At 37.4% G+C, this 22,279-nt stretch overlaps 1 protein-coding gene across 1 annotated transcript in view; it reads right to left on the reverse strand.

Annotated features, from left to right (window-relative positions):
• Positions 1-241: 241 nt before the first annotated feature.
• Positions 242-22,279, reverse strand: part of LOC131696052 (uncharacterized) — a 47,000-nt gene continuing 24,962 nt past the window's right edge. The window contains exons 7-8 of the mRNA XM_058984578.1: positions 1,959-2,063; positions 242-1,895 (exon numbers count right to left, since the gene is read on the reverse strand). Coding sequence (XP_058840561.1) covers positions 1,765-1,895; positions 1,959-2,063 — 236 coding nt within the window. The 3' untranslated portion in view covers positions 242-1,764. The remainder of the gene's footprint in view (positions 1,896-1,958; positions 2,064-22,279) is intronic.

Here is a 22,279-nt window from a genome sequence, read left to right on the forward strand (position 1 = left end):
ACAAGACGTGTTTTGCCTTATCCAGATAAAAGCGTTATATGTAAGTAAAGTTGTGAAAAAACTGATTGTGTTGTAATTTAATGGCGATGTTGGTAGAGTTGAAAAAATCTTTCTTTTATGCAAGGACTAAAATCCTAGATTTGTCATCATATTATAAATCTTTCAACGAAAATGTATGAAAAATGACAATTAGATTCAGACGTGGGTATTCGGATATTTCTAATTCTTATCACCGCTAAGATATATTTTTACCTCTTTTTATTTCGGCTTGGAAGTACAATAATATTATTTCCTTAAAAATTAAGAAAACAACCGTTTCATTTTGTTCATATTTCAGACGCCAAATTTTGAACATAGACATAAGCCGGAAATAATACAATAGCCTGTGTTTCCGAATGAAACTAGACGTGAATGTTCCAACACTCAGGGTTCCCTCTACAATTTTAATTTGTGTATTTGATCCGGCTCGCACAGGCCTACTAAGCTTCATAAACTGATCACACTTTTGCATCATTTCGCAAATCACAAATCGTAGGGCCACGACCTCCCTACCTATCAATCCCGTCAATTCAATGTCAATTTTCGGTGTTCTCAGTTCAAAAGTGTTATTCTAAATAATAGCGAATAAAGCACATGTTGCATTCTCTTTTTATAGTTTCCAATATTAAATTGCATTTTCTCCAAAGCTGTCGGTAGGCATATATACGATAACATCTAATCTTTGGCTTGCTTTTGTCCTGTTTTGTTCTAGCGTGTTTACCATGCCCAACATTTTTTTTTTGTTTTACAAAACAAATTAAAAAAATATTCTAATTTTACAACATTTAATCAGCTAAATTGTTGTAAATGAATGTGTTTAATTCGCAAATTGTTTACTTCGAACTTTCGTAAATGCTTATTTTTTCGTTTGTATAAATTTAGAAAATATTTATCTCTGATCTAAAAATTGTTTATTTTAATTTATGGTTTTAGTACAGTGTGAAAAGCATGCTGTCAAAGATATTGGGGAAATAAGTTATCAAAATTCTGATATAAATATATTTTCGTTTTTCGCTTACTTGGTTTGCATGTTGTGAGATTTGTATACAGTAATTTTCCAGCGTGCAAAATAGTTACCATATTGGCATGTGAGTGTATAGAGATACTAATAATTTACTTTGGATTCAAGCTATTCACTACAATTTAATGATTTTTTTTATCAGAGCGACAAAATATCTGGTTTGCACACTATAACTGATGGCATTTCGTATTTAAATTCCTCTTTGTTGGAGATGCAATAATTGAACTGTAAAGACTTACCTAAGCGATGATAATGTTTGGGTTGCTTTGTCTATGAAGCTGCTTCGGTGACCGTGATAGTGACTATAAGTTGATGATATGGTATTTTACTTGTGTGCGGTTCCATTTGCGAAAGAGGACATGAGAGTAGCTGTGTCGTTGGAAAATAGGCATGTCTTTTTGGTTGCGTTTGGCTGGCAGCATCATTTGTGGACGCAAGGAAAATGTACATGTAGATAAGGAGATAACCATGCACTTTTACTGCTGCATTCTAAACATTTTCTAGCATGGAACTACGATGCTACTGATGGCGATGATTGCCTTTCACTATCAAGGTTAAGCTTTCCAGTGAGCGGCAATAATGGTTTTCTTTTCTTGTTTGTTAATGACTTCAATGTTCTTGTACATGCATTACCATTGTTGAGTATTTTGTCATGCTTTCGCATTATTTACTCCTTTGTATTTTGGTTACGGGAAAATGGGACTTTACAGTTCAGCTAATTCCTTACTGTCTAGTTCAAGGCGTTTTCTTTTGTTCCTGTAGCGCATAATGACTGCGAATACGATGCCGTTAACAATAAATAGGGCAGCGATTACCAACGACGGAATCAGAATGTCTGTAAAGGAACGAATTACGTGAGAGTTTGGTTTTAAATAATTGCTACCGGTTTTCTTCTTACCAAAAACAGTATCTGCCTGCTTGTCAGACATGTTTTCGGAATCACTATATTTTCGATTCTGCTCGTAGTGAGATACTAGTCCACTGCCTTCGGTGGAGCGTTTTTCTGTAAAGATAAATGAGAGCGTCAAAAATTGCTGTAAGAGGAATCAGATGCAAGAAAACACTGGTAGCAACTGATGTTGCAAAATATATTATCACTCTGATATGCTACAACCGTGTCTATTGATACTGAAAAAGCCATTCTTTTCTTATCATTTTGGCTTTTGATTTGATTATACTGATTGAACACATCTTTGTGCAACCGTAAACTCAACAACCAGCGATAAAAAATATTCACTCTCGAGAGTTTGGTGTGCTTGATATACAAAACCCTCTTGAGGCGGATAAGTAGAAGACTATGGAAGTTGGTACGGTGCCGTACTATGTGCCAATCAGTACAAATATTCGAAAAATGTAGTATCAATTTAAATAATTGATCATAAACAGTTTCTGCGAGCGAAATAATTACGCGTTGATTCTTGTTTTCTAGTTTTTTATTTGTGCATCATGTACGCACACTGCAAGTAAAAAAATAAAAAAAGATGATTTGATAGGATGAGAGCAAGAGTGAAATAAAAATTCACTGCGAGCAAAAACGGTGTCCCTTTTATTAAGCGCAATACCGGTTTATGTACCAGCAAGAGTAAAAGAGATAAAAAACCACATCAGTGAATACCATTATCAATATGGGTGTCATTTGAAAGGGGTTGGTCAGTAGACAACGGGAGTTGATGATTAACGCCTTTTTGAAATCCAAGATGGCGGCTTCCCATTACCAGAAAATAGAGAATTATCATCAATATGGGCGTCATTTGAAAGGCTGTTTGTTGCGCTAGCAATCGAACAGATAGAAATAGTTTCCGGTTTTGTAACTAATATATTTTATTACAGAAGTTATAAAATCCCTTCGGGGATAAATGCAAATTAATATTAGATTTCTCGTATGAATAGAGCAAGTACTCAAGTTCAGTTTCTTCTACTATCTATCCGTACTAGACTAATCTATCCGTACTAGACACAACGGCCCTTCTAAAAATTTTGTTTCTGTTATTGCATGATTTCCATTTTTAATTTTACCTTCTGTAGGTATGTAGTTTTAAGTTTTAATAAATAAAGTGTGCTGACTGACCTGATACTGCGTGATTAAGTCTTAAGCTAAGTTTAGGTAGGATACTCAATTTAACTATTAGAATTACTTTTACCTTCCACTACCGTATGTAGTATGTATATGCATAGTTAGCATACTTTCTATTCCCGACTATTTTCTTCTGCTGTGATTTTTATGCATTTTCATGTATATACCTCTAGTAAGCATTCAATGAGTGGATAGACCGAATATGTCCAATGCATAAAATTCACAGCAGAAGAAACGAGATGCAGATAGAAAAATATGCTATCGATGCATAAATAAAATTTTGCGTGTATGATGTCCGTTCAGGGTTGTGTTGAGTCATGCACAGATCGATGGTTGAAATCTGAGTGCATATAAGAAGAGTGACGACAGTGTCAAAATTGGAACAATGATTATTTGTCAGTGTCGATTCAAACGAGTAAAATCTATGTATTTTGAGAGGTCGTTTGTTCGTATTGAAGTAGAATACTTCTAACGTTTCAATATGGGGTCCCGTTTCAAAAATTTTAGTTGAGAAATTTTCCCAGGTTTGAAATGCGAATATCTTCCGTTCTACTGGACGAAATCGCAATATTTTTGCACTATCTGATCGGAAATTTGTGCACGTATTTCGTATTAAATTTCGGAATTACTGCGACTACTATAAATAAACCAAAACAAGGATTTTCATAAAATCCTTCGAAAACAGCGAAGAAAATGCGCAATTTGCCAGCATATCCCACGCAGAGTCGTCAAAAAGGAGCATGTAAGCGTTTCAGTACATACGGGAATGTTATATATACAGGTCACGCAAGCTTGTTTTGTATCAGTGGGTGCTCGCTTACCACACGAGCAACATGCTCGTCCGGACGGTACAATGAGCGGTATCATGTTTGCGTTCCCGTACCAAGCGTCATCGCAAGGTTCTTCGTGATAAAATCTAGGGAATCACCAAATCCGCAATTTGGCGTCTGGCTCGTCGTGGTGGTGTAAAATGCATCTCCGATTTAATCTACGAATGCTGATGGTGTACAGGAAAATGTCACCCGAGATGTTGTGGCCTGTTCAGTACACGCCAAGCGCAAAACCGCAATGAATGTCGTCTATACTCTGAAACGGCAGGGACGCACTTTGTATGGATTTGGAAGTTGAAAAGGTAGAACTCACTTGTATCATTATAAAAAAGGCCCTTTTCAGGGCCACCAAAATCATTTCAAAGAATAAGTTTGCATTTTCTGTTTCATGGACTGTTTCTCCCTGGAGAGCAATTTGAGTTAAACCCTAAATTATGATTTATTTCAGTACGCAAATTGCAAATATGGTCAGAAAGAAACTGGAATGAAGTGGAAAACATTTTTACTAGGCGCATTCAAAAAAGGTTTCAATTATCAAACATTTTACCAAAGTGCCGTATTACATTACTCTCTTTACCCTGAGTGTTCGATAATCTCCATATTGGAAACACAATTTCAATTTTGTTCTTTATCAAAAATATGTGGTCGACCAACGAAAGGGTGGAGCTACGAAGAACACATATTGAGGACAACACAAAAAAGGACGAGCTTACATTGTGCTGTAGTCAAGTATAAAAACTGAGCATGCTGTTGCTCACGCTCAGTTCGTTTCCAGCATCAGCATGCAGCAGTTCGTTTGCAGCATCTCCCGCAAAATTCAAACCGCCGTCCGTTTGCTGCTGTTAGAAGAGTTGGCCAAGCACGCCGTCTTCGATGGCACCAAAACTGTTACCATATACACCAGCTCCAAGTAAATTTCGAACACTGCCCAAACAAAAGGTTCTTTTCAGGGCCATCAATTTATCGACAAAGAATGAAATTGAAGTTTTGTTATTACAAGCATCGGAAAGTGGCTTGTCAAGAGCGTTGTATGGTAAGTGAGCCACTTGTGAACGATACCGTCGCTTTCAAGTAGAATGGCACAAAATCAAAAGTTATTTGTGATTTAATGATTCAATTTACAAAAATCGAACGTTTTCTAACCTGCTCTGCTGTTGTATTGAATGAAAACCTTCGATTTTTGCGCTGATTGGAAATAGTTGTGACTAATTCTGTAGAATGTACAATTACTGAAAATAACGGATTTTGTGAAAGCAGTGGTTGGTCCGTACAATTCGATTCCCAAGCAAGCCAGACTAGTTTTCGTTGGAAGGTCCACCTCTGACAATAGAAGTAAACTATTTTATTTTGAATTCAACTACAACTTCCTTGAAAACAGCACAGCTAAAAAACTTTTGGGAAAAACGCGCAAACCTAAATTTTCCACTATAATGGAAGCTGCCTGTGCCCCGCCGCACAGCATCATCAAGATTGATAGTAATTCAAGCCGGGAGGAAAGAGGTTGTAAGGCAATGGAAAACGAAAATTTCATTTATATCTTACTAGAATATAATTGGCTGGTCCTGAAAAGAACTTGTTGGTTTGTGGTTTATTTTGGGTCACAATTTAGGCCTGCTCGATTGCTGATAGCTGTGAATTTCTCGCAGGGCGACAGTTTCTGTTCAGTAGTGATGAGGCTTCCTAACGCCAACCGTGACTGGGGCACTTTTACACGGCCTTCGTTGCTTACTGCTTGCGGGGAGGCTTTCCTCCGGTGGACTTACGAGCGGTATGTTTGGTACGGGCCATTTATCAACAATGAATCGAATTGAAATTTTGTTATTACAAGCATCCGAAAGTAGCTTGCCAAGAGCGTTCGATGGCAAGTTAGCTACTTGTGAACAATATCGTCGATTTCACGTAGAATGACACAAAATAAAAAGTTATCATTTGTGTGTTTGTTTACAGTTTCGTGTTTACTAGGCGCATTCAAAAAAGGTTTCAATTATCAAACATTTTACCAAGGTGCCGTATTACATTACTCTCTTTACCCTGAGTGTTCGATAACCTCCGTATTGGAAACACAATTTCAATTTTGTTCTTTATCAAAAATATGTGATCGACCAACGAAGGGGTGGAGCTACGAAAAACACATATTGAGGACAACACAAAAAAGGACGAGCTTACATTGTGCTGTAGTCAGGTATAAAAACTCAGCATGCTGTTGCTCACGCTCAGTTCGTTTCCAGCATCAGCATGCAGCAGTTCGTTTGCAGCATCTCCCGCAAAATTCAAACCGCCGTCCGTTTGCTGCTGTTAGAAGAGTTGGCCAAGCACGCCGTCTCAGATGGCACCAAAACTGTTACCATATACACCAGCTCCAAGTAAATTCCGAACACTGTCCAAACAAAAGGCCCTTTTCAGGGCCATCAATTTATCGACAAAGAATCGAATTGAAGTTTTGTTATTACAAGCATCAGAAAGTGGCTTGCCAAGAGCGTTGGATGGTAAGTGAGCCACTTGTGAACAATATCGTCGCTTTCAAGTAGAATGACACAAAATAAAAAAGTTATTTGTGTGATTTGTAGACAGGTTAGTGTAATGATTCAATTTATAAAAATCGAACGTTTCGATATAGGTGCTCCGTTTCAAAATTTTCGGCCAGAATGTTGCCTGTTTTTCTAAAAGTGAAAATCTGCTATTGTACTGAATGAAAACCTTCGATTGGAAATAGTTGTAACTAGTTGTGTAGAATGTTCAATTACTGAAAATAACAGATTTTGTGAAAGCAGTGGTTGGTTCATACAATTCGATTCCAAGCGAGCCAGACTAGTTTTCGTTGGAAGGTCCATCTCTGACAATAGAAATAAATTATTTTATTTTGAATTCAATTACAACTTCCTTGAAAACAGCACAGCTAAAAAATTTTCCACTGTAATCAAAACTAGTGCCCCCGCCGCACAGCATCATCAAGATTGATAGTAATTCAAGCCGGGAGGAAAGAGGTTGTAAGGCAATGAAAAATTTCATGTATAATAATAATACTTTATAATTGGCTGGTCCTGAAAACAACTTGTTGGTTTGTGGTTTATTTTGGGTCACAATTTAGGCCCGCTCGATTTCTGATAGCTCTGAATTTTTCGCAGGGGGACAGTTTCTGTTCGGTAGCGATGAGGCTTCTTAACGCCAACCGTGACTGGGGCACTTTTACACGGCCTTCGTTGCCAACTGCTTGCGGGGAGCCTTTCCTCCGGTGGACTTACGAGCGGTCTGTTTGGTACAGGCCATGTAGCGAAAAATGCTGATCTGCTACTTCTCTGATGCTGGTAGTAGGACGACGGTTAAACGCTCGTTTGCGTGCCTTCATTCATAAAAGTTCAACAATATTTTCAAAGAATGTTGCAAATTGTCAACTGATAATTCAAAAAATACTCCAAATAAACTATGAATGTGCTAAAGTCGACAAAATCGCATAGAAATTGCTTATTCCAGAGCAGAATTTACCGGTCTAAAGTGTATTCTACTTCACTCCGGTTATGTCTCTGACATTACCCACCCATCTTTTTTTTTTATCGCTGTCAGTGTCAGAGAGTCAAAGACCGGGAGGTACTCCATACGTAGTGCAGAAGGCTCCAATCCGTGACGAACGACATAGTACGATGGGTTACTCACGGGCCCAGAAACTGTACACCCAGATGCTGACGAAGCCGCACTTCCGGGGCTACTATTCTTTACCGCCCAGTACAAGTTTGATGTTCCGGAGGAAATAAGGAAGCAGAAACTTTCAAAGTTTGCCAATAAATAGATAATTTGACAATTATGTGGCTAACGAAGCGCACCGTTCGTGACTACCGGAACTGTAAACGGGGAGATCTGCCTCAAGGAGTGCCTATAGAAGCGTCTTTTTTGCTGAAGCAACACGAGGGCACGATATTTTGGCCGGACCTAGCTTCGTGTCACTATTCAAATCTTGCTCTGGAGTGGTACGAAGCCAATAAGGTCACTTTCGTACCCAAGAACATGAACCACCCCTAAACGCCCCGAAACTGTGCCCCATCGAAAAATACTGGGCAATTATGAAGCAGACATTACGGAAGCATCCTAAGGAGGTCAGGTTTCCGTACAGAAGAAGCTGCAGCCATATGTTGTACAGAACCTAATGAGTCGAGTTAAGCGTAAGGTGCGAGCGTACTGTTATGGTATTGAAGTTGAACTATGTAAATATGTCAAAAGCTTACTAGTGGGCTATATTTTATTGCCTGATTGATAAGGATCGGTCCATTAGGTAACTTTCTACAGCGTCTGTCCGTGATGCAATCTGATGTGGTACAATTGCCGAAGAGACGGGAAATGTCCTCCACTAAAACACTGCTTAAGGCCAATTGCAGAGGGCCGTTATATTCATTGTACGGTTCAGATATGTGCCGGCGTAGGGACTTCACGATCGCGTGTATCATTGCGAAGGGCTCGAGCGTGTGTACGTAAACGTGTATGTTGCGGGTGCTAGCGTGTATACATTCAACTTTATAACTGTGTGTCCATTGGCATGTTCGTGTGTAACAATACTTAATGACAATTATCCGACGGGAACGTTAGGATAGCAAGTTAAAATTTACCACGCTTAATTTTCCACTGGTTTAAAAAGTATACATTTTTACCACTGTGCCGTGTATCAAACCAAACTGCTACCGCCTCTGTTTCAGTTCACATGTGGTTGCTACTTGACTTTAATTAAACGTTATAATAGTCAACGACCTTATTGTACAATTCATGCGTTCCACATGATGAGGTTGTTATCATCAACATTGAGCACAAGCGGCTAGCGATACGTAATTACTCGGACACAACCTTATTAGAGAACGATAATTGAAATGAAAGGCCACAAGTGTTGTTTCACACGTTGTAGTCTGATGTACAATGTTTGAGAAAATATTCCAGTATTCTAACGAGTAAAACTAAAGTTTATGTCAACTTATTTAAGTAAAACTAAAATTGTATTTTGTAACAAGACAGCACACGAACGACCATATGCTCATCGATTGACGCGGCATGATTGATCTCATTGAGCAGAATCATTAATTGCATTGTCGGTTGTGCGACCATATCGATGGAACAGAAAGCAGAGCACGTCCCCCGGGTAATTCAATTTCAAGCGGGTCTCAATTATTGGATGAATTAACAATCTTTCTTAGTGGTTTATCGTTTCATCGAGCAAGGATAGCTGACTAGGTCTAATTCATTACCCGCATTGTCACACGTCATTTGTGTTTAATGCTTCAATATTTTCACACCTTTAGTGTCAGCGTAGTTGGATTTATGTTTTAATCCTCACATTAAAATATGTCTGTGTTCTAATGGTCTAAAATGTAAGTGCGAAAAACTTTCACTCATAGATACCTACTGTTTCCTCTCTTATGCTGATTTCGTTTTTAGAACCGAGTCGCTCTAGGTTCGCTCTGAGCTGTCACTTTTGTATGGATTTCGTAAATATTACAGCGAACCTAGGGCGACTCTGACCTAAAACCGAAATCAGCATTAATTTTAACGTTGCAACATTCAGTTGAAAGTAAAACAGAGTCCGATGGAAACGACATTCGTTTCATCATTTTTCTCGCGGACGTCGTCATGTCAACAAAGCATGCGACCGTTATTTTCTACCCCACGTGGTTGCAAGTGTGATGTAACTCATTTCGACGTCAACAGCATGTGATGTGTTAATAAATGCAAATAATGTACCTAAGTTCTACGATTCTATTATCGTCAACGGCTGAGCTGAGATAAGATGCGGCATTCTGACAGCAAATCAACACAAATGATACAGCTCTTCAGCATTATTTATTTTAGCGGTGTCATTTCAATCAGGTAGCGGTTTACAAGTTCAACATTTTGCGAAGTTGATTTTACGCAAGTAGTTCGGTTCAAAAATAAAGTGTTGTGAACCGCGTCGGACTTTTGTATTTGTGACCGTCAGGGACGTAGTATGGTATTTGGTTTAGGGGCGTCCGGACAAAATGTCACGCACTCTAGAGATATTTTGAACGCATTGCTTTGAACATGCTGGACTAGTAAAACCTACTAAAATTCAAGTATATGTGTGTACAGCAATTTCCTGGTTCGTGGAAAATATATTGAATAATATATTCAGCTTTACCAAATGTTTTGCTAAATTATGGCATTATCATAAGTAAGATGTGAATTTGTCTATTTCATTTGGATGTTTTTGGGCCTCGATTGAAGCCCTTGCGACGCAACTCAGTTTGGCACGAATGAAATAGGAAGCACTGTCGTATGTAACAAAATAAAATAAAAACAAAATATACGTACACAGTCACCGAAAAACAATCAGATCTGTACAGCTACTACGAAAACTACATGGCGGGGTTTTCCGAGAATAGCCACACCAAACGTGCAGTATCAACAAAATCAAGTAATTGTTAGTAATATTAATAGCAAATAGCTTGCCGTGTTCCCTTTTCTTTCATCTTTCGATACCAACAAAGCGGTAGAAATAAGTTTGTTTTTTTCCCTTAATGTTTTTGAATGCACTCGTGTTGTTGTACCGCTGACTTTGGTAAGAAGCTGGCGTTGCCTCCTGGCCTATTGCTATTGACGTCATTGAAATGATTTATCTCCTTGTGTGTTACATTTTGAAACATCGACACTATTGCGACGTTTCAGGGTCAGTATTTACCTAACGTAACGTAATAAACTTCTTCAATCTACAAGAAACTCAAATGAACGAAGTAAGGCTGAAGTCCTTTTTCACACAATAAAAAAAAGTTCACTATTGAAATTGTTAAGGGTCAGCAATAAATCAAATATCATCAGAGGCGGATCCAGAAAAAAGTTTCGGTAGGGGTTCGAAATTTTGAGTTTTAAATGAACATTGTACAATACGTAGCTCAACTCGTATAGACGCTCACCCAAAGTTCTTTGAGCCTTAATGAAAATCAGTATCAGTGGTCAAATTTGATTTGAAAAGATTTTAAATTTGAAACTAATATACAGTTCAAACTAATTTAAAATTTCTCAACAAGTTGAAAATTTTCGGGAGGTGTCCGGACCCCAGGTCCCGCCACTAGATATCATCTTCAAGACTTTCAATATTTAATTTTCACTCACGCGCACTAGGAGGGGATTATCCAATATTCATCTTTTCTAGATATGAATGAGTCGAAAAATCTAAGGCAATAACGAAAAACATCACTTTGCGCACAAATAGAACCGTTACTCGTATTTACAAAAAGAACATAAACGAGGGAGCTGACGAAAACAACAGTTAAATTAATGAGCAAACCTTCGTCTGACGATATTTCGCTTTACAACAAAGTTAACATTTGACCGACAAAAACCAAACATCACTCAGTTTGTTTTTACTATCGACACGCTTGTTTGACTGTTATGAGCTTGAGACAGAAGCATAATATATTTTGTAAACCACAGAAAGTCGGATTTGAATTAACATTGTGTGAGACCGCGTAAAAGTGGTTCAGGTTTGGTAGCACCAAGATAAGGTGTTAGACTCATAAGTTTGTATAGTAATCATCCAGTATAATTCATCCTACTCTTTGTTTAATTCTTTTACAAGTCACTAACAGTAGGCCTGTTTAGTGCTAGTGATGAAAACATCATCACATGTAATCTGGAAAAGTTCGGAGGTGTACATTTGTCTTCGGGAAAAGTGATTTTGTTCATAGTAATTGAATTTAATTCCGACTTCCGGATCCGAAGTTACGGGTTGAAGAGTGCGCACGTATAAAGTTCCCAATAAATTGGTCTCAGCACGTTATCTAAAAGATGCAAAACTTCAACAAAATGTGCTCTAAATTGCTTGAATTTAAAGCATCAGCTCACTGATGCCCAATCAAGTTCACATTGGCCACTTTGGACACCTTCGGCGGACCCGGAAGCGTCGGGAAAGTAGCTAAGTTCCTGAATTGAATTCACATCTGCTTCTCAGAAATGTCTAATTCGATTTTCACAAATTTAGTCTCAAATGAGAGCTACAGCATTTCTATTGGCCGCTATTGATTTCCATTGCAATCGGAGTTCTGGTTCCTGTGTTAAGGGTTGAAGTGAGGTCACATGCGAAATTCCCAGACAAACCGGTATAATCATTATATCTAAATCATGCAAACCTAATTAAAATGAGTTCTAAATTGCTTGAAATTGTTGGCCAGAGCACTAATTGCTACTCAAAATCTCTTTGACTACATTGAGAATCGTTGAGGATTCTATGGTGATCCGAGGAAATGGCCAAGTTCCAAAACTAAATTCACACTTGTTTCTCATCCACCACTGACCCGATACTCACAAACTTAGTCTTTAATGAAGGGTAGGTATTCACATTAATTGCTACTGAATTTCATTTCAACGAAGTATTAGTTCCAGAGTTGAGTAAAATAATCCGATCCATGAATTTCCCATATACATCTTTTTGTGTTTCTCCTATAGAAAGGTTATGCGATCATTCCGAAAACCGGTTTTTTTAACAGAGACCTGGAGGGCCGAGTTCTTATACCATTCGGGTCAGTTCATCGAGTTCGGCAAATGTGTGTGCGTCTGCATGTCTATGTATGTAACCAACAATCGCACATTGGTTACTCGGAGATAATCGCACCGATTTTCTAAAACTTAGTCTCAAATGAAATGCACAGGTCACCGTTGAATTTATGCCCCGATAAGAGAGTTGAGGATTTTCCCAATGCTTGCAAAAAATTAGCTCGCGACGTTGCTTTTCGTATGACGCCATTTTTTTCAATTTTCGAAAAACTGACTGCTATAAAAATACAGTGTAAACAATACACTCTAAACTACTTCTATCTACATTTTCAAGAGAGAATACCCAATGGGTTGTTTTCTACAGCGTTTTTTTTCGTGATGAAATTTGATGTGGGTCACCTTTGGCCCTAGATGAACAGTTTCTACAAAATTGGATCAAATCCGTTAAGGTCGATTTCAAGTTTGCATCTTTTTTTGATCACTTCACGCGGAATGATCCATATATCCACATGAATTTTGTGTTACTATGTTTTAATTGCCGCAAGGTTCTATTATATAGATTTGGTTGGCAATGAAATTGAAAAACTAATAGGTATTCTAGAGCGAATCAGTTATAAACATAGAACGGAAAACTAGGACTAGGCAAACTCATATGGATATGATCGAAAGAAAATGTGAAGAATCCTTTACCTTCTGCTGGTAGGAGTTGGGCTTTCCAGACAGCCAAGTCTACCCTGGAATCTTCCAGATTTTTCACATCTGAACAGACATTTTGTCAAATCAGGCATTTTGTCAGATTTTTTGAATTTTGCCTGACTTCCAGATATTCTAAATTCTACGATTTACTCCTGGACAACAAAATAGATTACTTCTGGTGTTTGAAAAACAGAAATTGATAATATCTTCTCAATTTTTTATAATTCGTCGATATAGTACATCCCCGTCCATAGAAAAGTTGACAGATGTGAAATTTCGCTATCGACCGATGAAATCGGGTGCTTCGAGGTCGACCGATCAATCAAACGATTGAGTTAGGTTTCGTCAGTGTTAAATTTTCGTCTGCTTTTTAATCGCCAGATTTAATCACTGTAAATCTGGATCAAGTTTTAAACTATCAACTAATCGATTGATTTAATTGGTTAAAATAGACTAACAGCAGATCAAATCTCGACGGAACAGCAGATCAAATCTTGCCCAAAGAATTTTTTCAACTACGTCAAAACTAAATTAAAATCAGACAATTTCCCATCAACAATGCACTTGGATGACAACGTACATGATAGCTCGGAAGAAATCTGCAACCTGTTGCAAATTCTTCCAAGAAATATATACGACTTTTTCTGAACAAGACCGTGATCGCGATTATTTCGCTTTTCTTCCCGATTTTCCTATGGATATTAGTGTCAATCATGTCATAGTGAAAGACATTTTCAGACCATTTAGATGCATCAAAAGGTTCTGGCCCTGATAGAATTCCACAATTATTTATAAAAAACCTAGTAACTGCTCCATTGTTCTGGCTGTTTAATATGTCTTTGCAAGGTGGACAGTTCCCCAAAATATGAAAAAAAACCTTTCTTAGTGCATATATATAAATCTGGCAAAAAATCTGACGCACGTACGAAACTTTTCGAATCAATCACTAACGAAAAAATATTTCTTCAAATAAAAAAACAGATTTAATAACCTCCAGCATGGATTCTTCAAAGGTCGTGCGACCTCAACAAACTTACTAGAATTTATTAACTATTCACTGATTGCAATAAATAATGGAAACTACGTGGAGGCACTTTATACAGACTTCAGTAAAGCATTTGATCGCATTGACATCCCAATGTTACTTTACAAATTGACAAAGATCGGCATTGGGCTGCTAACATGGTTAGAATGCTGCGAACTACAGCAAATAATTAAATTTAATGGAAAGCAATCTAACCCAATTAAAGTCTCCTCAGGAGTTCCACAATGCTCTCATTTAGGCCCTCTATTGTTTATTTTATGCGTGAATGATATCTCCTGCATTCTCAATAAACTGAAAATATTAATTTATGCGGACGATATGAAACTTTACTTGGAGATAAGAAACGTCGAGGATATTAATACATTTCAAAACGAAATACAAATTTTCCACATGTGGTGTCAAAAAAGCCTCTTACAACTGAACGGGAAAAAATGTTATTCAATAACCTTTAGTCGAAAACGACAAACACCGAATGTTGAGATTACCTTAGGAAATCAGACTGTAGTAAAATGCGAAAGAATTAGGGATTTAGGCATTATATTAGATTCTAAGTTAAATTTTATTGATTATTATAACACAATTATTACTGCCCATAAAAGCATAAGAGTCCCACATTGAAAAACAGCAAGCCGAGAAAAACGCTATTGAAGATTTACATTCCCATTGAGCTTTATGTATGGGACAACCATGTTTTGGTATTTTTTCGATATTTAAAAAAAAAAAAACTTGGTAATTTTATTTGTGCATTGTGATTCAGTGATGATACAGAATACAATCCAACAGATAGAACATTTTCGACAAAAATCTGTATGGGACTCTTATGCTTTTATGGACAGTATACACAAAGCTAACAACATGCTCAGTTTTATAAAACGCTTTAGCTATCATTTTGAAGATCCTTATACAATAAAAACATTATATCTAGCCAAAAGATGTCAAATGGTCCTAAGTGAAAATGACAGTTCCTCTTTGTTTACTTTCTCTTTCGCTAATAACTTGTCCGTTTATACGTTTGTTCATTAACTCTTAGCATAATATCCTAGTTGAAATTAGCGTTTTTCGATATATCCAGAAACAATATTGAAAAGTTTTATGCTGACGCCGTAATAATCGAAAGAGAAAGAAAACAAAGAGAGGCTCTCATTTGCACTTTGACATGTTTGTCGAGATATATTAGGTCGATATTGGAATATTGCAGTATTATTTAGTGCCCCTTTTCAAGCAGACATGAAGAACGAATAGAATCGGTACAAAAACAGTTTTTATTATTTGTAAACTAGGATGGACAGCATTCCCTCTTATCAATATTCAAACATTAAAGGAGCGTCGCGAATTGATAATATCGTTTTTTTTATCCAGATTGAACTTTTATGCAATAACTCCTTTTCGCACAAACTATGCAAAATATAGCCGAATGATGTCTATTTATAATCACTATTGCGACTCAATTGATTTTACAATGTCTAAACTGAAACTAAAACAATATTTTATACACAAAAGAAATTCTAACGCGTAAGAGGATGATTCTGTAAAAGCCGAAATTGATTCATTTATACTAAATTTATGAAATATACGCATTAGTAATTAAGGAAAAACTAGTCTACATCGATTGACGAAATAAATAAATGAAGACTGATTTCAATAGATTTCGTCGGTCATATTTAATCGGTTGTCACATCAGCAGACGCCCATGTTAAACACCCATAAGAGTCGTTACAACAATCGTTCGAATAATCGGCTGTGCAGCCGATCGATTGTGCTCACGCAAGCGGATTTTGTCGGTGGAAAAATACTGTTGTTTTTTTATTGGTTGATCTATTTGAATTTTAATCATTTTGAGAGTTACCGTTTGTTATTCTGTCTTCCTTGTTGTCTGTTTCTTCGTTGACTGTATGGATCAAAAAATTTCTTTATCCAGTTTTATCATATTAGAAACATTGTACCGATATCGTTCAATAGTCAGAAAAAATATTACACGTAACCTGGATCATCGTTAGCATCTCCGTGTGTACGGACGATGACAAAATCAATCGATCACCTACATGATCTGGTGCTAGTAGTCTCTAGTAACAAAACTAACTTTAAGGAGCACATGAAGAAATCTTAAAATCAGAATATAAAACCGTTTATTTTGCAAAACTACTAACAAACAGTCTTAAACCAGTTTTTTTCAAACTGGGTTGATTAAACTCAAATTTTAGTTTGATTTACTTGATTCCGAATATGTATCGAAAAATCAAAAAAAAAAAAGATGGGTGGGTAATGTCAGAGACATAACCGGAGTGAAGTAGAATACACTTTAGACCGGTAAATTCTGCTCTGGAATAAGCAATTTCTATGCGATTTTGTCGACTTTAGCACATTCATAGTTTATTTGGAGTATTTTTTGAATTATCAGTTGACAATTTGCAACATTCTTTGAAAATATTGTTGAACTTTTATGAATGAAGGCACGCAAACGAGCGTTTAACCGTCGTCCTACTACCAGCATCAGAGAAGTAGCAGATCAGCATTTTTCGCTACATGGCCTGTACCAAACAGACCGCTCGTAAGTCCACCGGAGGAAAGGCTCCCCGCAAGCAGTTGGCAACGAAGGCCGTGTAAAAGTGCCCCAGTCACGGTTGGCGTTAAGAAGCCTCATCGCTACCGAACAGAAACTGTCCCCCTGCGAAAAATTCAGAGCTATCAGAAATCGAGCGGGCCTAAATTGTGACCCAAAATAAACCACAAACCAACAAGTTGTTTTCAGGACCAGCCAATTATAAAGTATTATTATTATACATGAAATTTTTCATTGCCTTACAACCTCTTTCCTCCCGGCTTGAATTACTATCAATCTTGATGATGCTGTGCGGCGGGGGCACTAGTTTTGATTACAGTGGAAAATTTTTTAGCTGTGCTGTTTTCAAGGAAGTTGTAATTGAATTCAAAATAAAATAATTTATTTCTATTGTCAGAGATGGACCTTCCAACGAAAACTAGTCTGGCTCGCTTGGAATCGAATTGTATGAACCAACCACTGCTTTCACAAAATCTGTTATTTTCAGTAATTGAACATTCTACACAACTAGTTACAACTATTTCCAATCGAAGGTTTTCATTCAGTACAATAGCAGATTTTCACTTTTAGAAAAACAGGCAACATTCTGGCCGAAAATTTTGAAACGGAGCACCTATATCGAAACGTTCGATTTTTATAAATTGAATCATTACACTAACCTGTCTACAAATCACACAAATAACTTTTTTATTTTGTGTCATTCTACTTGAAAGCGACGATATTGTTCACAAGTGGCTCACTTACCATCCAACGCTCTTGGCAAGCCACTTTCTGATGCTTGTAATAACAAAACTTCAATTCGATTCTTTGTCGATAAATTGATGGCCCTGAAAAGGGCCTTTTGTTTGGACAGTGTTCGGAATTTACTTGGAGCTGGTGTATATGGTAACAGTTTTGGTGCCATCTGAGACGGCGTGCTTGGGCAACTCTTCTAACAGCAGCAAACGGACGGCGGTTTGAATTTTGCGGGAGATGCTGCAAACGAACTGCTGCATGCTGATGCTGGAAACGAACTGAGCGTGAGCAACAGCATGCTGAGTTTTTATACCTGACTACAGCACAATGTAAGCTCGTCCTTTTTTGTGTTGTCCTCAATATGTGTTTTTCGTAGCTCCACCCCTTCGTTGGTCGATCACATATTTTTGATAAAGAACAAAATTGAAATTGTGTTTCCAATACGGAGGTTATCGAACACTCAGGGTAAAGAGAGTAATGTAATACGGCACCTTGGTAAAATGTTTGATAATTGAAACCTTTTTTGAATGCGCCTAGTAAACACGAAACTGTAAACAAACACACAAATGATAACTTTTTATTTTGTGTCATTCTACGTGAAATCGACGATATTGTTCACAAGTAGCTAACTTGCCATCGAACGCTCTTGGCAAGCTACTTTCGGATGCTTGTAATAACAAAATTTCAATTCGATTCATTGTTGATAAATGGCCCGTACCAAACATACCGCTCGTAAGTCCACCGGAGGAAAGCCTCCCCGCAAGCAGTAAGCAACGAAGGCCGTGTAAAAGTGCCCCAGTCACGGTTGGCGTTAGGAAGCCTCATCACTACTGAACAGAAACTGTCGCCCTGCGAGAAATTCACAGCTATCAGCAATCGAGCAGGCCTAAATTGTGACCCAAAATAAACCACAAACCAACAAGTTCTTTTCAGGACCAGCCAATTATATTCTAGTAAGATATAAATGAAATTTTCGTTTTCCATTGCCTTACAACCTCTTTCCTCCCGGCTTGAATTACTATCAATCTTGATGATGCTGTGCGGCGGGGCACAGGCAGCTTCCATTATAGTGGAAAATTTAGGTTTGCGCGTTTTTCCCAAAAGTTTTTTAGCTGTGCTGTTTTCAAGGAAGTTGTAGTTGAATTCAAAATAAAATAGTTTACTTCTATTGTCAGAGGTGGACCTTCCAACGAAAACTAGTCTGGCTTGCTTGGGAATCGAATTGTACGGACCAACCACTGCTTTCACAAAATCCGTTATTTTCAGTAATTGTACATTCTACAGAATTAGTCACAACTATTTCCAATCAGCGCAAAAATCGAAGGTTTTCATTCAATACAACAGCAGAGCAGGTTAGAAAACGTTCGATTTTTGTAAATTGAATCATTAAATCACAAATAACTTTTGATTTTGTGCCATTCTACTTGAAAGCGACGGTATCGTTCACAAGTGGCTCACTTACCATACAACGCTCTTGACAAGCCACTTTCCGATGCTTGTAATAACAAAACTTCAATTTCATTCTTTGTCGATAAATTGATGGCCCTGAAAAGAACCTTTTGTTTGGGCAGTGTTCGAAATTTACTTGGAGCTGGTGTATATGGTAACAGTTTTGGTGCCATCGAAGACGGCGTGCTTGGCCAACTCTTCTAACAGCAGCAAACGGACGGCGGTTTGAATTTTGCGGGAGATGCTGCAAACGAACTGCTGCATGCTGATGCTGGAAACGAACTGAGCGTGAGCAACAGCATGCTCAGTTTTTATACTTGACTACAGCACAATGTAAGCTCGTCCTTTTTTGTGTTGTCCTCAATATGTGTTCTTCGTAGCTCCACCCTTTCGTTGGTCGACCACATATTTTTGATAAAGAACAAAATTGAAATTGTGTTTCCAATATGGAGATTATCGAACACTCAGGGTAAAGAGAGTAATGTAATACGGCACTTTGGTAAAATGTTTGATAATTGAAACCTTTTTTGAATGCGCCTAGTAAAAATGTTTTCCACTTCATTCCAGTTTCTTTCTGACCATATTTGCAATTTGCGTACTGAAATAAATCATAATTTAGGGTTTAACTCAAATTGCTCTCCAGGGAGAAACAGTCCATGAAACAGAAAATGCAAACTTATTCTTTGAAATGATTTTGGTGGCCCTGAAAAGGGCCTTTTTTATAATGATACAAGTGAGTTCTACCTTTTCAACTTCCAAATCCATACAAAGTGCGTCCCTGCCGTTTCAGAGTATAGACGACATTCATTGCGGTTTTGCGCTTGGCGTGTACTGAACAGGCCACAACATCTCGGGTGACATTTTCCTGTACACCATCAGCATTCGTAGATTAAATCGGAGATGCATTTTACACCACCACGACGAGCCAGACGCCAAATTGCGGATTTGGTGATTCCCTAGATTTTATCACGAAGAACCTTGCGATGACGCTTGGTACGGGAACGCAAACATGATACCGCTCATTGTACCGTCCGGACGAGCATGTTGCTCGTGTGGTAAGCGAGCACCCACTGATACAAAACAAGCTTGCGTGACCTGTATATATAACATTCCCGTATGTACTGAAACGCTTACATGCTCCTTTTTGACGACTCTGCGTGGGATATGCTGGCAAATTGCGCATTTTCTTCGCTGTTTTCGAAGGATTTTATGAAAATCCTTGTTTTGGTTTATTTATAGTAGTCGCAGTAATTCCGAAATTTAATACGAAATACGTGCACAAATTTCCGATCAGATAGTGCAAAAATATTGCGATTTCGTCCAGTAGAACGGAAGATATTCGCATTTCAAACCTGGGAAAATTTCTCAACTAAAATTTTTGAAACGGGACCCCATATTGAAACGTTAGAAGTATTCTACTTCAAAAAAAAATCGACAAGACAACCTTAATGAGTACGAGTGAATAGCAAAACTTTTTCAAATTAATTTAAATGTTAAATGTCTTTGAGTTTTTTTTAAATTTTGCTTGTAGATCTACCATTTCCAGAGGCATAAAAACACATGATAGGTTTCGCTTCCGTGAATGAAAGAAACGGCTTTAAACATGTACTAGTGATAGCTATTTTAATGTCACAGGGAAGGTAACTGTCCCTTGGATGCACCACCTCAATAAAATTCAACGAACTCACCAACAATCAAGCAGAAATTGTGAAAATACAAGTAATTTTTATTCCAAGCTACCGAAGGCCAGATGTTACCAGACTTTTTTTTCGAAAGTGCCACATTTTTCTTGACAGTCCGGATAATAAACCAGTTCGAAAATAAAAACTCACATTCTGCAATGAAAAGTTAAAAACACGCAACTTCTCTGGATATAAGATTATTAAATAGTATACAGTAATGTTTCGATTATATCACTATGCGTTTATATCAATACTCGTTTATATCACCCTCGATTATATCACGGTTTTATCTCGATTATATAACGCTTTTTGAAAAACAGACAAGGCACACTACGTTTTGATCCAATTAAGCCACATGTTGTGTCCTGGCACTTTTAAGATATTTTTACAATTGATTTGCTTATTTACATGTAGGGTAATGAGCCTATTATTGGGTTTAGGACTATTGCGATAAGGGTTTCTATATGATGAGGTCAGTCAAAAAGTCGAACTTTTTATTCTTTTATCTTAAAGTATAGATTCTTAAGAATATATCTGAAATTTTTATAGAGGTCTAAGCAATAGAAGCAAAGTTATGGCGCTGTCCACCGTCGGCGGAGGGCGTGGCGCGAAGCTTTAAACGTGAATCTCTTAATCTTCTTATAATCTTGTTTTTCCAAAAACGTTGTTGCAATGACTAGGATTGCCGAAATATCTTTCGGCTGATTCCAATTTTTGTTTCAAGTTATTCGTAATTTATTTTCCGTGTCCTTAAGGTGTCTGGTGCAGCGGGTAAAAAATAGACTTTTTTTATTCGCTTGTTAGTTATCCGCATGAAAAACTAACAAAATAATGAGAAAAACAAGATACGCAAAATATGGTAGGTATGCAGAGATATGCATTTTCTCTTCAATTAATGTTAATACTTTTCTTTTGGAAGGACAACATCAACGATTGGATATGGGACTATTTTTATGGATGCTGCCACAACGAGAACTGAATCGTAGGCCCTTCGAATACTGATTTTAATAGTCAAGATATTTGCCCAAAACCTTAACGTGCCGAATTCCTTCAAGTTTAGTTTTGGGTGGTTTAGCAATTTTAAGAAACAGTACGGGATACGTAAAGTGAAGCTGTGTGGGGGAAAATTATCCGCTGATACAATACCATTTGACCCAATGCGTTGAACAAAGATGTCGGACGCTGCTCTAACCAACGGCTTCAAATGGGTAGTATGATAATAGAAACATGGCAAAAATAGTCACTATGATTGATTCTTTTTGACTAACTTTAACTTTTTAATACTTTTTGTTAATAGAAATACATGGATTAATGCTTGAATGTAATTTTTTGCTTTGTTTTGAATATATCACGCTTCAAATATATCACGCCAAAATACAGACTGACCGTGATACAATCGAAACATTACTGTACTGTCAAATGTGAAAATTATGTTCACGGTTTAGCCCTTTCGCAAATGGTGGTTGCTGAAGGGCAAAATCACGACTGAAATGCAAATTGGGCGTAAGTTTTTTTAAAGTTTCTACCCACTAAAAGCACAGGAATTAAATTCTTTGTTATATTGTCATAAGGTTTAACCAAAGATGATTCAGGAGAAACATGGTCATAAAGTAATTTATACCTACAATAAAAACTAGATTTAGAAAAGCATCGCCGAATATTGAAAC

The sequence above is a fragment of the Topomyia yanbarensis genome, unplaced genomic scaffold, assembly GCF_030247195.1.
Source record: "Topomyia yanbarensis strain Yona2022 unplaced genomic scaffold, ASM3024719v1 HiC_scaffold_65, whole genome shotgun sequence".
In the NCBI taxonomy this organism is placed as follows: domain Eukaryota; kingdom Metazoa; phylum Arthropoda; class Insecta; order Diptera; family Culicidae; genus Topomyia; species Topomyia yanbarensis.